General features: G+C 42.5%; 5 protein-coding genes across 5 annotated transcripts; 4 read left to right on the top strand and 1 right to left on the bottom strand.

Annotated features, from left to right (window-relative positions):
• Positions 1-408: 408 nt before the first annotated feature.
• Positions 409-2,256, bottom strand: EAE97_011478 (uncharacterized protein; the record flags this gene model as incomplete). The annotated part of the gene is made up of 2 exons (XM_038881993.1): positions 409-1,799; positions 1,860-2,256. 2 exons carry the CDS (start codon positions 2,254-2,256, stop codon positions 409-411), a joined length of 1,788 nt encoding a protein of 595 aa, XP_038727219.1.
• A 366-nt stretch (positions 2,257-2,622) lies between these two features.
• EAE97_011477 (uncharacterized protein) lies at positions 2,623-4,530 on the top strand. Its single transcript, XM_038881992.1, has 5 exons — positions 2,623-2,735; positions 2,787-2,926; positions 2,981-3,165; positions 3,219-3,917; positions 3,968-4,530. Exons 2-5 carry the CDS (start codon positions 2,879-2,881, stop codon positions 4,455-4,457), a joined length of 1,422 nt encoding a protein of 473 aa, XP_038727218.1. The 5' UTR covers positions 2,623-2,735; positions 2,787-2,878; the 3' UTR covers positions 4,458-4,530.
• A 3,051-nt stretch (positions 4,531-7,581) lies between these two features.
• Positions 7,582-8,463, top strand: EAE97_011476 (uncharacterized protein; the record flags this gene model as incomplete). The annotated part of the gene is made up of 3 exons (XM_038881991.1): positions 7,582-7,684; positions 7,776-7,868; positions 7,955-8,463. 3 exons carry the CDS (start codon positions 7,582-7,584, stop codon positions 8,461-8,463), a joined length of 705 nt encoding a protein of 234 aa, XP_038727217.1.
• A 3,187-nt stretch (positions 8,464-11,650) lies between these two features.
• EAE97_011475 (uncharacterized protein) lies at positions 11,651-14,123 on the top strand (the record flags this gene model as incomplete). Its single annotated transcript, XM_038881990.1, has 2 exons — positions 11,651-11,792; positions 11,842-14,123. The coding sequence occupies 2 exons, from the start codon at positions 11,651-11,653 to the stop codon at positions 14,121-14,123; spliced, it is 2,424 nt and encodes an 807-aa protein (XP_038727216.1).
• Positions 14,124-14,430: 307 nt separating this feature from the next.
• On the top strand, positions 14,431-15,036 carry EAE97_011474 (uncharacterized protein; the record flags this gene model as incomplete). Its single annotated transcript, XM_038881989.1, has 3 exons — positions 14,431-14,590; positions 14,678-14,722; positions 14,783-15,036. 3 exons carry the CDS (start codon positions 14,431-14,433, stop codon positions 15,034-15,036), a joined length of 459 nt encoding a protein of 152 aa, XP_038727215.1.
• Between the last annotated feature and the right edge of the window lie 1,761 nt (positions 15,037-16,797).

The raw sequence follows: 16,797 nt of genomic DNA, 5'->3' as shown, positions 1-16,797 counted from the left end.
CTAACACTTGCACCGAGACTTCGGAGTGAGCAATCAAACAGAAGAGAGAGACAGGTATGACTTGTACTTGAGACTCGAGCCTTCCTCGATTGAGCTCAAGTTAATTCTCCTCGAAGCATGATCTACTCTGCTGTTGCGAGTTTGTGGAATAGAAGCAAAAATTGAGTGAAAAAAAAACCAATCAAATTTGCTGGACCATTCAATCACGTAGTCCACGCAGCTAATACGCATTGCTTTCAACGAGAAAACCAATGCTCAAAAGCAAATGGGTTTGACCTGAGTTCACTGATATCTCACCATCACAAATGCAACCAAAATGCGGGCCTTCTGGAGTTACCGTAAGAGGACATTAAACGAGACAGATAGGCAAGTAACAAGTCATCCTTGGGTATTATTATTTCTATATGCTTAAAATTGTCCTTCGGTGTTTCCGTCGCCCATACTCTTACTACTGCTACTACCACTTTGTATAGCACCCAGAATGCCATCTATATATGACGCACCGCTCCATTTTTGGTGCGTCAATACATCTACACCTAGCTCTTTCTCTCTCCTCTGGATCAAGTTGACATACGCGAGCATACCTTCATCCTTGAATGCCTTTGACAACTCGCTGGTGATTGTTGCCGTAGAATGAAGACCGGCGAGCGAGATTAGTTGTAGGACGAATCCATGCTTTGCAATATCCCAAATGAAGGATTTCAAAGTTTCGTCAGTGAAGCCATGGCCCATCCAATTGAATGAGGGCGAAAGATTGTAGACTAATCCTTTCCCAGGGTACTTGGCACGAATCTCGCCGGAGAATTGTGCTGCATTTTTGACGTTAGGGTCTCCGGTTTCAACCCACAAGAGGTCAGCATATGGTGCATATTGGATCGCTCGCTTTGTGGCCGCTTCCATACCAGCCTTATAATGATAGAAACCTTCTCGTGTTCGAGGTATATCTATGTTGAATATTATTGGGGATTTGCTGTATTTGGTAGCCAAATCCTTTCGTTTCGTGATTGACATATCTCGATCTTGCTTAGTAGTTTCGAGGTACTCGTTGATACTCGACTCCGAGACACCTTGTTCCTTCAGTTGCTTGACAACGGCTTCGTCACACGTCATGAGTTCATTTTTCTTCACCCATTCCGCTTCAAATGTGTCAATCTCAGCGCCTGTAGCTCCTGCCAATTCCATGGCTTGCAAAGTCTCCGCCAACGATTCGATACCGTCTTCTGCGACGCCTTTAATGAATTCATGGTCTCGCACATCAATCGCACTGCTGAGAAGCTTTCCGCTTTCGGAGTCTGTTCGTGCAATTACCAAGTTTTCCGAGCCCATAACATCCCATTGGAATCTCGCAGCCACCAAGCGATTAATGTGTTCTCCGACCGGCACCAGAACTTTTCCAGCAAGATGACCACACTTCTTCCCACCATGCATTTGATCCTCAAAGTGTACAGCGGCAGCTCCATTCTCCGCGAAAAGCTTGGCAAGCTTCAGAACAGCCGAAAGTCCGCCATGACCCGTGTCTCCGTCTGCGATAATCGGTCTGAGATAGTCGGTATATGGTGTCTTTGCCCGTTCTTCCTTACTTAACTTTCTTCTAGCATCCCATTGTTTTCGATCGTGCATCGACTGCGCTTTTGCCAATCGTTGGACTTGATTCGGTACGGTATTGTAAGGGTAATCGCCGAAATCTGGAGATACCTCATTCGTGGTGGTAAGTACAGAAGAACATGCCCATCCAGAGATATACAAGACTTCCTGGTTTGCAGCTTGTTGGGTCATTTGTACAGGGTCAATGGCACCCACTATGAGTCAATTGAATCAGCATATGTCTTCCATACCCCGAGCCTCATGATTTATCTCACTTGTGTGTATTGGTTTTCCATTTGCCTCCCTCTCTTTAATCAAATTGAATAATTTTCTGGCCATGACGGAGCTTGGGTATGATTGCTGCTGACTCCCTCGTTTCGAGACAACATCTGCCGCAGAATATGGTCTCTTGATTCCTTCATATCTTGGACTATTCCACCATGTTTCCACTTCCTTTATTTGTTGTTCGTATAATTCGTCTTCAGCCGCGCCAGCTTTTTGCGCTTCCGGTACGAGCTGGAATGAATCCGATGCTAGAGATCTCGATATTGGGTCATTGAGAGTTTTCAAGCTGGACATCCTATAACCAGAGGTAGCTAAATGACGAACAGTGATTGAACTTCTAGCAGACAAAGCTCTGCGGGGCGCCACAGAAGCAATTCTGCGAAACATTTTGAGATGCTCTATTAAAGATGGGTAATTTTAAAAAAAGTAAGAACTTGTACCTACTCTTACCTATGCCGCTGATCAATCAGGAACCATTCAATGCTACACCGTCATCGGGGTGCAGTATGTATGTATCTTCGGGTTCGTTCGGTTGTTTATTTGATGATCAATCGATGTGGCCGAGATACGTAATTATAGTTTCACCCCTGGTGTGATAAGATCACAGCACATGTTCGTGTAGATGCCGGTCGAGCCGTTTACCCGCTTGATATAACGACACCACTACTATTACTAATAACAATCCATCGAGTACGATTCGTCAATGATGTCTTGTTCCTAATGTGCTCCGTTTATCCTCGGCATAACCTACCGATGATCTGGAATGTATTATCCAACATCATCCCATATATCTTTCTTAGGTTCTTGGTAGTACTTTGGTTTCATTTTACATCTACTTCAATCAGGCGTTGAGACGTTTTTCAATTGTGAGTTGTATAGGAATCGTTTATCGCTTGTTCCACTACTGACCATTCAAGTGATATCCAGCATTTCAGTTGAGTTTACCCCGCGAATCTGCCCCACGATTTACCCCATCCGAGCTTCACATCCAAAATATACATCCGACGTTATGGCGATGAACGGCAGAACTGCGTCGCAGGCTTTCAGATCTTTGCGAGTATGGCTTCCCTTCCGACTTTGCTATATCATGCTAACAAGGATACTTTAATAGCCTACCGGTGTTCGTACTTTCGCCCTCCCAGCTCATCGAAATTATGCCACATCATCCGAGCCAGATCTCAAAACTACCTTCAAGGAGTGCATTCCTGCGAAGCGTAAGTTGTTGAAGAAAGTCAAGGCAAATGGCAACAAAGTTATCGGCGAAGTCAAGATCGAGAACACAATTGGTGGAATGAGGTACGATAAAATCTCACACCAGCATGGCACAAACAACACTAACAATATAATAGAGGATTGAAAGCCATGGTATGGGAAGGATCAGTTTTGGATGCCAATGAGGGAATCAGATTCCATGGTAGAACTATCAAGGATTGTCAGAAAGAGCTTCCAAAGGGAACAAGCGGAACAGAGATGCTTCCAGAAGCTATGTTTTGGCTGCTTTTGACCGGACAGGTCCCTTCCACATCCCAAGTCAGACAATTCTCCAAGGAACTGGCAGAACAAGCGGCACTTCCGGACTTCGTCAATAAAATGCTTGATAACTTCCCAAAAGATTTACATCCAATGACTCAATTCGCTATTGCTGTTTCAGCACTTTCTCACACATCAAAATTTGCCAAGGCATATGAGAAGGGAGTCAATAAAGCAGATTACTGGGAGCCAACTTTCGATGATAGCATATCTCTTTTGGCAAAACTTCCAGTCATTGCTGCCAAGATTTACCAAAACTCCTATAGAGGTGGTGGAGCTCTCCCTGCTCATGTTGATCTGGAACAAGATTGGTCCTACAATTTTGCAGCTATGCTCGGTAAGGGAGGCAAGGAGAATGAGAACTTCCAAGACTTACTGAGATTATACTTGGCTCTTCACGGTGATCATGAAGGTGGGAATGTTTCAGCACACACCACTCATTTGGTCGGAAGTGCTTTGAGTGATCCTTTCTTAAGTTACAGTGCTGGTCTACAAGGTCTTGCTGGACCTCTTCACGGGTATGTAGTCAAATCGTTTCGGTAAAGTCACGATTACTAACTGCTTTTAGTCTGGCCGCTCAAGAAGTTCTTAGATGGATTCTACAAATGCAAGAGCACGTTGGAACCAAATTCACCGACAAAGATGTATCCGACTATCTCTGGTCGACTCTTAACTCGGGCCGAGTTGTTCCAGGTTACGGTCATGCCGTTCTTCGCAAACCAGATCCACGTTTCGAAGCTCTTATGGACTATGCCTCTTCCCGACCAGAGATTGCTAAAGATCCCGTCTTCCAGCTTGTGAAGAAGAACTCCGAAATAGCTCCAGAAGTCTTGATGAAGCACGGAAAGACGAAAAATCCGTATCCGAACGTGGATTCTTCTTCCGGTGTTTTATTCCATCATTATGGTTTCCATGAAACACTCTACTATACAGCGACTTTCGGCGTTAGTAGAGGGTTGGGACCTTTGGCACAATTGATTTGGGATAGAGCATTGGGATTGCCTATTGAGAGACCCAAGAGTATTAATTTGGAGGGATTGTTGAAGTTAGCAGAATAGATCTGGGCTAGAGTAAAGTATCAATGAATGTACAATAGATGATGCCAATGAATTAATGCTTGCTTTCCAAGAAATCGTGCGAACTTGCTTGTGGTGACTGACACGTGAATGTTCAATCAAATAAGGGTAAATAACAATTCGATTTCTTGATTGTGCAGAAGATCGGAATTCTTAATCCATAAGTATAGTTAATGTTCAAATAAGGTTTGCAAGTTCTATAGAGATGGTTAACAATGAGGATGAAACCAAAGAGCAAGTCAACCGAAAGTCACTCAATCTATCAAACAACTAATCCACATATTTCATGTGGTACCAAAGTCGCAGGTGAGCTTGAGTAAAAATTAAATACTCTCAGCTCTTAACAGAATTCATACTCCTCAAACGAAGCAATCGTGAGCATCGAGCAACCGCAGGTCACCCAAGATTCGTTCAGCAAAACGAACAGCCCTCGCTTAGACACACCACTACTTATACTCGCATAAACGCGTCCTTAGAAAGTATTTAAGCGCCACATGAGAGCCTACTTCAATGGCAGAATATCGCGCTGTGGGTTTGGGGGTTTATGAGAAGATCTCCGCTATGTGGGTTCAATTCCCACCGATTTCCCCGTATCAGAGCCTGCCTAGTGTTTACGAAATGAAGTCCGTAATCACAGACGACAGCGATGATTCTCAGTGGGTAACAGCCCATCGGACTCTTCTTGTATTCTTTTTTTTCCCGCTGAAGTTTTTTTGCTACAATTCACTGGCGGGCCCACAATTTTGTATTGAGTTTTACCATTTGAACTTCATTTGTTGTTTTCATTCTGCATGTGATGCAACGTCTGTACAATTCTGTCTGAATTTGCGCCCGTATTAGAGATCCTAGAATGTTACGGCACGCCGCCTCTCGAAACCGTGCTGTGTGTTCTAACCAGCTTTTCATTATTTATTAAACATCTCTTCAACCACCAACATTACAAAAAAAAACTCAATCCTTTTTTCTCTACTGCGCAAGAAGATAAATCCTTTCCTCTTAAAAACCAGACCAAACCAGACCAGACCAGACCAAACTCTAGATTTAAACAGAAACAACTTCAATGCAACCTTCACGAAACGAGAGCACTGCTCTGGCTGCGACTGGGGATAAGGGTGGGCGATCTTCTCATCTTTGCTGCCGAAATCTACTCCCATACTAGGATATGCCCCAAGCTAACAAACATATAATTACAGTCCAAAGGGCAGGCAAGAAACTCACACGCGGCAAACATATTAGCAGAGGTTATAAACATTCTTTTTCTCCTACCCATTAAGAACTCTGATAGCTAATTGTTTTCTGTCAAAGACCAAGCTGTCAAAATCCGAAAACTGCGTTTGCAGAGCCTTCAAGGAATGAAAAAGCGACAAGCTGACCATACGATCACAAGAATGCTGAATAAATTGAGCATGGATCCAAATGTTTCAAAGAAAAGAGAAACAACGACCAAGAATCGTAGCGAGAGATCTATGGGAGTTACATTTGAGATGGATGTGGATCTGGAACAAGAAACCATTACCAGTCAGCGTAAGTAGGGATGAGGGGAGATTTGTACCAGGTCCCAGCACAGAGGGCAGGTGTTAATGTATGACTGATCTTCATATTTTGAAGGCGAAGATTAATGCTGAAAAAGTGTGTCAGTATGAGCTTGCATTTGCCTCTCAAGGGCGTGGACTTATCTATCTTTTAGTCAAGAATTCATTCAATGTTCAGACCAATTGAACAGATTTACATTTTTGTCGGAGCTTGTGACTGCGCCAAACCGGATGACCACACATTCTTGCTTTATGTGGACAGAAACAAGGGAGAAACCTGTCGCGAATATGCAAAGCGGCCGTATTGATATCCGTTTAGCATTGGCTTCAAACAGCTAAGCGAGAGCGGGGTGGGGATCCGATGACTAAGCCGTCTAATTCATTCTGAAACATCCTGGAAGAAGGTACGAATTGAAAGATCTGAGGATCTCTGGTCTCAAAAATCAAGACAAATGTATGTACAAATAGATTGTGACTTAAGATATTGAGTGTTTTATGACGTATTGATTCGATTATTCACCATCTGTTCTTATGAATTACTTAGCGAGACCTAGCGCATTTGACGCTCTAGCTTTAGCTATATTGTCAATTCATGAGCCAAATAATGACGTCTGGAGAGACCTACTAGTCATTAACCTTATTTATACGGGATGACGTGAAACTAAAGTATGGAACACAGAGCAACAAGAAAATTGGCCTTATAACGGGTGTTTAGACAATTACATTCTGGGTCTTTGTAAGAGAGTTGAGAAATTTGATTATGAAGAGGACAAGGACGATAGTTGCTATCGTCCTTATATTGGTAGCCAATGTTCAATCATTATTTGCCAAACAATTGTGACCATAATATCTAGATTATACAACTATTATGCGAATTCCACTTGAATCGTTTGAGAAGGTTTAAATGCAAGCCCAGAAGAATTCCTTCTGTTTAATTTCTCAAATGAGTTTGTCTATTGGGACCATACCTAAGTCTCGGTTTTATCAACTAACTTTCTGTTCATATATATCAACACTACTCTCGGTCGATATCCATTTCATTCATATGTTCTTACATTACAACGTGCTGGTGACTTTTGCTCTCTTCTCTGAAACATTCAGCACGCTATCAGAATGTGTCTATGGGTAAGAGATAACCCTTACTACTCCTCTAAAGCTACTTCTTCAAGAGGATGACTACCAGATGTTGACTAGATCCTAGATGCTGTGTATTTGACTCCAAAAACATTCTCCTCCGGTATAAAGTGTGATAAACTGACAAAATTGCTCAACCTTTATTGGCACTTGAACCGATATCATCTGGTTGTCATAAAATCTTCCCGAAAATCAAAGAACCACATTTTTTACCAGTCGCGTTGAAAATAAAATTCGCGCGTTCTGACTGACGTGTCAAGATTTGTTGATCTAGTGAATTATTTTCGGCACAGCGTCCTATATCTAGAACTCGCCCGTTCCTTCCCGCAAAACGAATTCTTCCCTCCTACAACCCCATCACAAATCACAGCTTCACACCCCATCCCCCAGCCCCATCTCATTCAAGCCCCGCCGAATTTGTACCAGTACACGACACAATCATGGATATCACAAAGGAGAAGCAGCAGCAACCGCGCGCGGCGAAAGCCCAGAAAGGAAAAAAGGCTGTGAGAGAAGAACGCCATGCAACTCGAGCTGCTCGTGGTAAGTACCTCTTGAGCTCGAAAGCTTAAAAACAAGGCATTTGTGATTGATTCTGGTGTTGAAAGTGTGCTAATAGGCTCCATGATTCCAGGTCAAGCAGCCCCAGCTGCTGCGCCAGGTGTGTCCTTTGCGACACCGTCTGCCAACCTTCCGACCGAGCAAGAGCTTGTTTTTCGACCCAGAGGTAATCTTTGATCTCATTATCTCTTACTTCATGGCATTCTGAGTCTTTCAAGAATTTCCGATATGCTAACTATAGCTTTAAAACAGTCACCCTCTCCAACACTGCATCGTCGTCGTCCTTTGGAACCAATCCTGCACCTGGCAGCGCTCTCGCCCCCTCCACCACCCAAGTCTCACAAGCTGATAATGCCACTCCGCCAACCCCAAACGCCTATCGAGCACCATTTGCCGCAAGAATCGCTGCCGTTGCAGCGAGACGTCCTAACGGACGCCACCACAAGAAAAGCAGGGTTCCCAGTCAAAAGGAACGGTTGTCTCGCCGTGCTGCTTTCCGTGAGCTTACGAGCGTACCATTGGCTGCACTTGGTATTGGTCTCAACCTTGGGGGCGCGATAGCTCCAGATATAGTCGGCAATTGGCCGGCAGAGGTCCTCGGGGACGAGTTGCTTGGAAGTGATGACGAAGAGGAAGATGATATGGAAGATGATGATGATGAGGAAATGGAGGATATTCAATATGATTCCGACATATACGACAGTGATGGAAACGAATGGGCTGCGTTGGGTGTAAACATGAAAGAGGGAAAGCCCTTTTGATTAGATTCTTGTTGATATGAAGAGATTTTCCGCCTTTTATCAAGCTTCCCAGTGACATGATATGATGCTAATTCTCAGACATTCATCTAATGCCCAGAAACATCCACATATGAACACAATGAAAGTAATTTTGAATCGTGAAGAGCAGCAAATAATCTACCGCATCGAATATTGATGCTGCCAAATGCATGTTTCTTTTTTTGGAATTTCTTTTACCGTAACTAGTATATAATGCACGCTAAATTAATGCCCGCTGAATTTACAAGCAAGTGTGGCGTTTTAGCCCAAAGCCACCTCACCCCTTTGCCAATTTCTGAACACCTCCAGGGCTTCTCTAAAAATATTTGGATTCAGCAAACGGCAGTGCGTAATAGTCTATTGGAAATCGTGATGAAATCATCATAAATATCTAACCATATTTTCTCACAGATTGCATGATTCTGACATTTCTAGCCATCTTCCTTTCCGTGCTGTAGACATCTTAATGGTGCATATAAATAACTCGGCCCTTCAATCTCCTCCCACTTTTTGCGCACTCGGTATCTTCGAGGCTAGTGTGGATGGAGTAGTGTTGAAATTGGGATGGGAATATAGATTTTGGGGGAGGGGGGGGGATTGACTGAAGTGTTTTTAAAACCTTTGGACATAAAAAACATCCAGCAACTCTGTAGAAGGGGAAAAAAAGATGTTGCGAAGGAAAAAAAGATTCTTCTTAGAAGATGGGGGGTTTTCCAAAGATTGTTTGTTGATGTCCGAAGACTATCAGTTGTCATGGGTTTGAACCATGTGATCACGGCATTAAACCGTGAATTGAATTCGAGCTGCGGCTCAAGAATTGAAATGTATGGTACTAAATTGGTTTCGGAGAACATTTGAAACAGGCCCTCCTGACTCCTAGGATTGCTCCTAGAAGACGGGACTCTTCATCGCACGGTTTATAACACCGAAACCAGTGTAAGGTAAGCAAATTCATTAAACGTGGCGGGGGTTTTTGGGGCAATACTTATCAATAGTTGAGCACCAAGACCACTGCGCCAAAACGCATGCCAATCTTGGTACAATTATTGTAGGTATTGTTTTGATATATAAACAATGTGCTGGGGAAGTAAATATGGAAAGATTTGTACATGTCATCGCGGGGAATGTTCTTGGGTACCATTTCGTCTCTTTAAACACATCCATTTTGGCTGGCAATCAGCCATACACATTCTGGAAATGAGTTGTACACACTTTAACAATGAGCTGTATAAATTCTAACAATGAGCGATGCTATATATACTCTAGTAATGAACTGTATATATTCTAAAATAAACCGCATATACTTTAATAACGAGCTGTGTATATTCTTACAATGAGCCACATATATTCTAGTGATGAGCCGTATACACCTGCAATACTAAGCAAAATATTGTGTTCATTTCTTGTGGCTTCTCGGAACAAGACTTCAGTCTTCGGCTCGATCATGATACGGTGGTTCTCCTAATAATACGTTTGAATCCCAAAAGTCTTTACCGATCACCAGAATTACCACCACTGGGGAATTATCAATCACACTAACAATCCGAGCAAATTCACAACGCTGGGTTAGAATGGCAAGAACAACTCTTCACAAATTCCAGAGGAAAGGCTGTAAGAAAGATAAAAAAGCAGAGAAGAGGTGGAATGTTCACTTGGAAATGGCCAGACAATTGTGCGAGGCTCAGCTCAGAGATTATGATTAGCGAGAAGCTTGAATAAGAAGATTGAGCATCAAAGAAAATATTTGTTGCTGGGTGAGTACATGGGCAGGAATGGGACAAAAACGAGGACGCCTTAATCCGGAGAGGATGAACAAAATGTACGTTCCGTTGCGTACGAATATAGAAATTACAATAAGTCAGACTGACAATATCGACAAAAAAAAACCAAGCGGAAGAACAATTAACCGAGAAGAATTTTGATGACGAGAAACAAGTGCGAAGGACGGTTTCAGAAATAATGAAGGAAAAGCTGGGGAAGATTGGTGGGAATCGAGATGGGATGAATTTGGAAGGACTTGAGGAATCTTTTGAATCGGTTTCTCGTCTTGAGATTTAGTTGGAAGCTAGATGGTCGGTGAGGTCTCTAGACTCATACTCTAGACTTCGATTAAATTCTAGCTCGAAAAAATTGAAGTAGATCGGCTATTCTACCAGTGACAAAGGATATCATTGGCTTTCTCCATCTATGAAACAATATGTTAAATTTCTGTATCTACCTGGCGGAGACGTTTGTTGTAGTTCGTGCTATTCCGTGAGATGTCGTAGATATTCCATTTGACTTCAACTGTCATTACCCCTATTTCATCTATCCGTAGATAATGTTTGTCAAAACCTTACTTACCGAGTCACCCTTGGGTTGGCTGACGCTACTGCAAGATAAGCATTTAAGATGTTTCAGACTCACAGACCTTCCCGTTGTGATATCTAGGCAGTTGATATCACTTCGATTAGCGATGAAACTGAATCAGGGGAAACGCCATATTTATCTGAACAAATCGTACTCTGACTTATAAGGGAAACAAAGTCGGGATAAGTCTAAATTTAACCTTGCTCACCGAATCCGAGTGATCCCCTCTTCTCCACATATGATTCGTGCATCTCTCAGCCGAGAATCTTAGCCTTATGCATCGATCCGTTGGGGCGTCAAAGACCCGAAAAGATCAGCATCCAAAAAGTGGGTCGTAAGCCATCATGCGAGATGCCAAGATATGGTACCTGGAAATCCAGACTCAATTCGGTTGGTGCGTGATATGTTGAGTGGTGAAAGAATTTCTTCCTTCTTTATGCAGGTGGATTGGACTTTCTTTTCGTGTCTTAGATTTCTTGGGGTAATCTATCAGGTGTAAAGATCAGATGTGATGATGATATAAAGATCACCAGGCCCGAGCGATAAATTCTGGATACTTGCAAATATATTGCATGCAGGCCAAGGATATGTGCAAATTTGACATGCAACCGTGAAAATGGAAAACTATTAAGTAGTTGCATATTTCCCTCAGATCATACCACTTTTTCTTTCAGCTGTTAGCATTTATTTGTATATAAGCATCCCATAGCTCGACACGTTTAATCGTTGTCGGCGTCCTTTCTTTTTTGAAGTTGCTGTTTTTTTCTGCTTCGTCATCTAAATTTGAAGCTCGCATTATTTGAATTTGTCCGTCGACAAAATGAGGTTATCATTGGGTGGTCTAGTATGGGGGGCGGTATCTTGCGCTACGGCTGTGAGAGCTGCCTGCTCAAGTAATCTATTAATTGATAATTATGCAAAGTTTGCCAGTCATACTAATTCTCTTGGACAATGGACAAGTGGTAAGTCACTCCTCTAACTCTGTGATGGCAGTTCTAACAAACGATGCAGACGATGGTACAACCACCAGTTTAAAAGCCGATACGGCAAACAAGAAACTCACATTCACCAGCAAGGCCAACAGTTATTTCTACACCACTTTCGATTGCGTGAAAGCGAAAACGGAGCAGTACAATGCAATCACATTCCCAGTCAAAGGGCCTGCCGGCTCTTCATTCAATTTAGAGCTACAGACTAAGAGTTCATGTACAGCGACTACTTATAAGAGCTACTACACCACTATATCTGGAATGACCGGAGCTACCCAGACTATCACGGTACAACTGAGTGCTTTCTCTGGAGCCAACTTAGATGCAATTTCTGGGCTTCTGTGGGAATCTTTCAGTATCAAAGGTGCTTGGGAGATCGGCCAGACGAACTTTGTTTGTGCCGGTGGTGCCGGAAGTTCATCAAGTTCAATCCCGATTTCTAGTACGATATCCACCAAGGGCGCTGTTGTCACGAGTATCTCTTCGACTAGTTCAAACACTTTAGCTACTACTTTGAGCACAGTCACTCCACGTGTTACCTCGAAAGTTCTGACTAGCAGCGTCAGTGCTTCGGCGCCAGCAGGAGCTTGTACGAACTTGTTGATTGATGACTTTGCATCTCAATCTCGATTGACATTCTTATTCTACAATGCCATGCTGCAACCTTCTTCTGATGATGGTAGTATGTCACCAGTAGCAGAAAGGGCGGACACTGCCACTTCAGTCATCGTGGCTAATAATCATCTCACTTTAACATCTCGTGCTGATGGATCGTCTTACTGGTATACTATGTTTGGCTGCTTGAAAGCAACCAATGTATATGGCGGAATTGGAATGACTATAAAGGCCGCAAAAGGGACCACATTAGGTATCGAGCTGCAGACTTCGAAGACTTGTGATTCTGGCAGCCCCACGTTAATAGACGTCTCGTCTGCGGATCTGGGATGGAGCTTCGACGGAACTGAAAAATTCTATACCATTCCTTTCTCCAAATTCCCGGGCCTCGACACTGATCATTTGATCTCTGTTCTATTTTCTGGTATTAGCAAGCCAATCACTCTCGGCCCGATGTCCTTCTATTGTGGTAACACAGGAACCGCTTACCCGGTTCCCACTACTGTCCCCGTCGTTGAGCCATCTTCTACCATTCCGGCAACCACGGGACCTTCAGCATATGTAATTGATACCTTCGGAAATACAGACTCTAACAACCTTGGCTTCTACCATGGTGGAGATGAGACCACAACCTACAAACAATCTGGAAACAAACTTACCATCAACACCAAGGGTAATTCTGACCTTGGTTGGTACACTCAAGTTTCCAATGGATGTCTCGACTTTACACCAAACGACAAAGGTTATCTTCACATCGCTTTTACCGGAAGTAATGCTTTTACCATTGCTCTTCAGCAACACAATCCCACTTGCAACCCCAATATTAGCCCATTCCCGTTCACATGGGATTCTGTGGAAGCATCGAGATACTCCAACTCAGCGAAGACCGACATTTATGTACCAATCTCCCACTTCGAAATCGACCGCAAATTAAGCGTTGGGTTCGCGCTCAAAGGTTTCTATACCTCCGATGATACAGTCATCTCGAAAATGGAAATCGTCACCTCCGTTCCATCTGGCTTCCTGATTCCATCCAAGCTACCAACAGCACCTCTCATATTCTCCTGCACACGTCCCAACTCGTTCGCTTTCGCAATAGTTGACGGCGATCCAAAGCTCGCCCAAAGAGTAGTTTCCTCCATCGCAGCAGCAGGTATTCACGTAACTTTTTTCACCGTTGGTGCAGCTCTCCTCGACCCATCTACGAATCTCTCAACAGTCTATTCCAAAATGTTGAGTCTCGGTCATCAAGTGGCGTATCATTCCTATACGCATCCACCCATGGAAGGCCTGCCAAACCTCGCATCCATAGATTGGGAACTCAACAATGACATCTCCGCAGTGTCAACCGCTCTCTCAGGTCACACATCAACCTATTTCCGCCCTCCATTCGGCACAGAAGGCGCACGTGTTCGTCAGCGTCTCGCTGCGCTTATCCCGGGCTCCAGATTTGTCGAATGGTCGGTTGATGTACAGGATTGGTTATGGGCCCTGAGTGATACACCTGAAAATCAGCTTACAAATTTCCAAAGTGACGTGGATAAGGGAGGGAACTTAGTGGTGATGCATTACTTGTACGAGTCGACCGTGAACTATCTCCCACAATTTATTGAGATTGCGAAGAAAACGGGAAAGCAGTTGATGAGGGTGGATCAATGTTTGGAAGACCCTAACGCGCCGCCTCTGTGAAAGAATTTTGTTGGCTTGATAATGAATGTAGGAGGCTGAGCAGGCGGGGAAATTTGAAATTCCAGGAAATGATTCTTGATAGAATCACACACGTTAAGATATGCACCCATATTCAAGTAACATACACCTTCATTTCATAAAATCAAGATTCTTAATTATCAATCTCTTTATCTCGATAACCGATGCAACTCGACTGGACAATTATCAACATAGACAAATTATTGGTGAACATCTGATCCATCACCGCACATAAAATTCACAACGCGCATATCAGATTGAAGAACGAATTCATTTGGATTTCATCATCATGGCTTACGGTGCAGAATATGTTAGAAAGAGCGGGAAGCCCAACTATGCTGCTGCTCATGCAGCGCATCTTCGCGCATTGGAGCGCAACAGAAGGGAGTCCGGTCGACAGTTAATTGAAGCTTGTAAACGCGCTGAAGCTTTATTCCAAGCTCAGAAGGGTAAGTTTAAGAAACGCCACAATTTTTGATCTTGCCTCTGAGGTATCTCGAATAAAAGGAATTGAGCTAATGCATTCGTTTATATAGAGGCCAGAGAAATCACTGCTGCCATCGCAGCTTCCCAGCCAAAACGTATGTAATAGACAAATCTCTCCAATAAAACATTTGTATACTAAAATGGAATTGCTATAGTGACAAAAAAGGAAGCATTAGTCGCTGCTGCCAAGGCAGCAAAAGTAGAACGCAGACGACAACGCCGAATCGCACAAGCTGAAGCCGCACTATCTGCCAACGAGGCTATTTCTATTGCGCGCAGAATGTATGCCCTAAGACTTAGAGATCCTTTGTCTGGAAAGCAGTTTGTAGATGGGGTGGACTATAATGATGATGGGGAGGGCAACGAGCTGGAATCTTTGGACGAGTTCAAGGCCAGAGTCCTTGGTTAGTTTAGAGTTCATCGTACGAGAGACTAGACAGAAGACTAAGAGCTGATCTTCGAATTCCCGTGAGAGGGTTGTTAGCTGAATTTGTGACCTCTTCTGGATCTCGTCGTAAAGTATCGCTCTTCCTTGGATCTTAATTTGGCGGAGTTTAGGTTCCATTTTTGATAGCTGCTGGACTTTGTAAGATCATAATTGTAACATTAAGCTAGTTATGAAGCAGTATCCATCATATAATTCCAAAACTATGGCAGCACCAGCTACTATGTTTCATGCCCGTGTTTTCTAGACCTCTTGATGTTCTCCGCACAATACAAGGGAAATCTCGTAAGTCCTTGAACTAATATTAGGCTCCTCTCTTATATGAGCTAATAACTGATAATTATAGCTGTTGACGGATCTTGAATAGGTGAGTTTTCTTGAAATCTAATTCACCAGTAGATGCATGAATTAGAAAAAAAGCTCTGGACTTTCAAATCTTGTAACAAATTTATTCTTCATTTATTTGGTGTCTAAATCGATATTTTTATTATTCCATGACGAATGAATTATTGAAAACATTCACAAGATATTCAAAACAAAACTCCAGGAGATATTGTTAAGTCAATTTTCATGGTATCTTGTGAATTCATAAACTTACTGGTGGTGGTCCTGGTGGTCCACCAGTGGGTGCATGGACTGACGGGACACTTCCCAATTTTCAATATTTTCAATAAATCCATTCTTTAATTGTTTGATATCAGAATTTGTATTTTGATTATTTTATCTTTATTCAAGAAATACAACAAATTTTAAAATAAATGGTTCAATATATCAAAAGATATTTACAAGTTCATTTTTGTACTGTCCCGTGAGTCCGTACACCCACTGGTAGTCGGAGTAATGTGCTTAGTAATTGACTGCTGAGTCAAATGTTCTCACTCATCTCTACCGTAACATATGGCGTTTACAACCATAGTCTATATGATTCTTGAACTAGATCCTCTTCTTATTTATTATATTCTCGCTCAGATCTCTCGTAGATTATCTACCTGTATAAAGAGATTTTCAGTCCTGTTTGCGCTATTTGTTATACGCATCAACTAAAGCAATACAAGAGTAAGCGGATGAGGAAAAAAGGAGTCTCTAAAGCTTACCTTGAATCGTTTCATTTGATGAATCTCCTACAAGACTCTCTCCTAAGGCTTTCCTCCATTCAAAGAAATCTAAAAAGAAAATAAATCAAAATTATGTTTGAGACGAATATAAAAATGCTGAGGTAGTATTTTGTCGCTCGCCTCAGACCTTAAATCCATAACTTGAAATTACAAAGTTGTATAGATTTCCCACTTAGTCATGTCAGAGTAAAGTGATATCATGAGATAATCCACAATTGCTAATAAATTTCTTATCATCTCAATTAATATCTCCAGATGCGTAACACTATCTACTTGGTCAAAAGTTCGTAAAGTTCCAACTTATGATACTCTTATAGTGTTCTATGTGATCGGAACGTGGCAGGCGAAGTCTGATGCCAGCTGGCTCTTGATTTTGTTTCCCTTCTTGAACATCTTCGAATTCTACTTTACTTATTAGTGTCTTCGCCTTGATCAGATTATAGTTACTTGGGTACGTCTTCCATGCTAAATAGTTGTGCTCTCCCTAGTCAGTCCACTAGTGGGTGCATGGATTGACAGGACACTTCCCAATTTTCAAGATTTTTCATAAATTCATTCTTCAATTGTTTGATATCAGAACTCGTATTTGAATTCTTTTTATTTCTATTCA

Source organism: Botrytis byssoidea, assembly GCF_014898295.1.
Source record: "Botrytis byssoidea strain MUCL 94 chromosome Unknown BBYS_037, whole genome shotgun sequence".
Classification (NCBI taxonomy): domain Eukaryota; kingdom Fungi; phylum Ascomycota; class Leotiomycetes; order Helotiales; family Sclerotiniaceae; genus Botrytis; species Botrytis byssoidea.
This window is presented reverse-complemented; position numbering and strand designations above follow the sequence as displayed.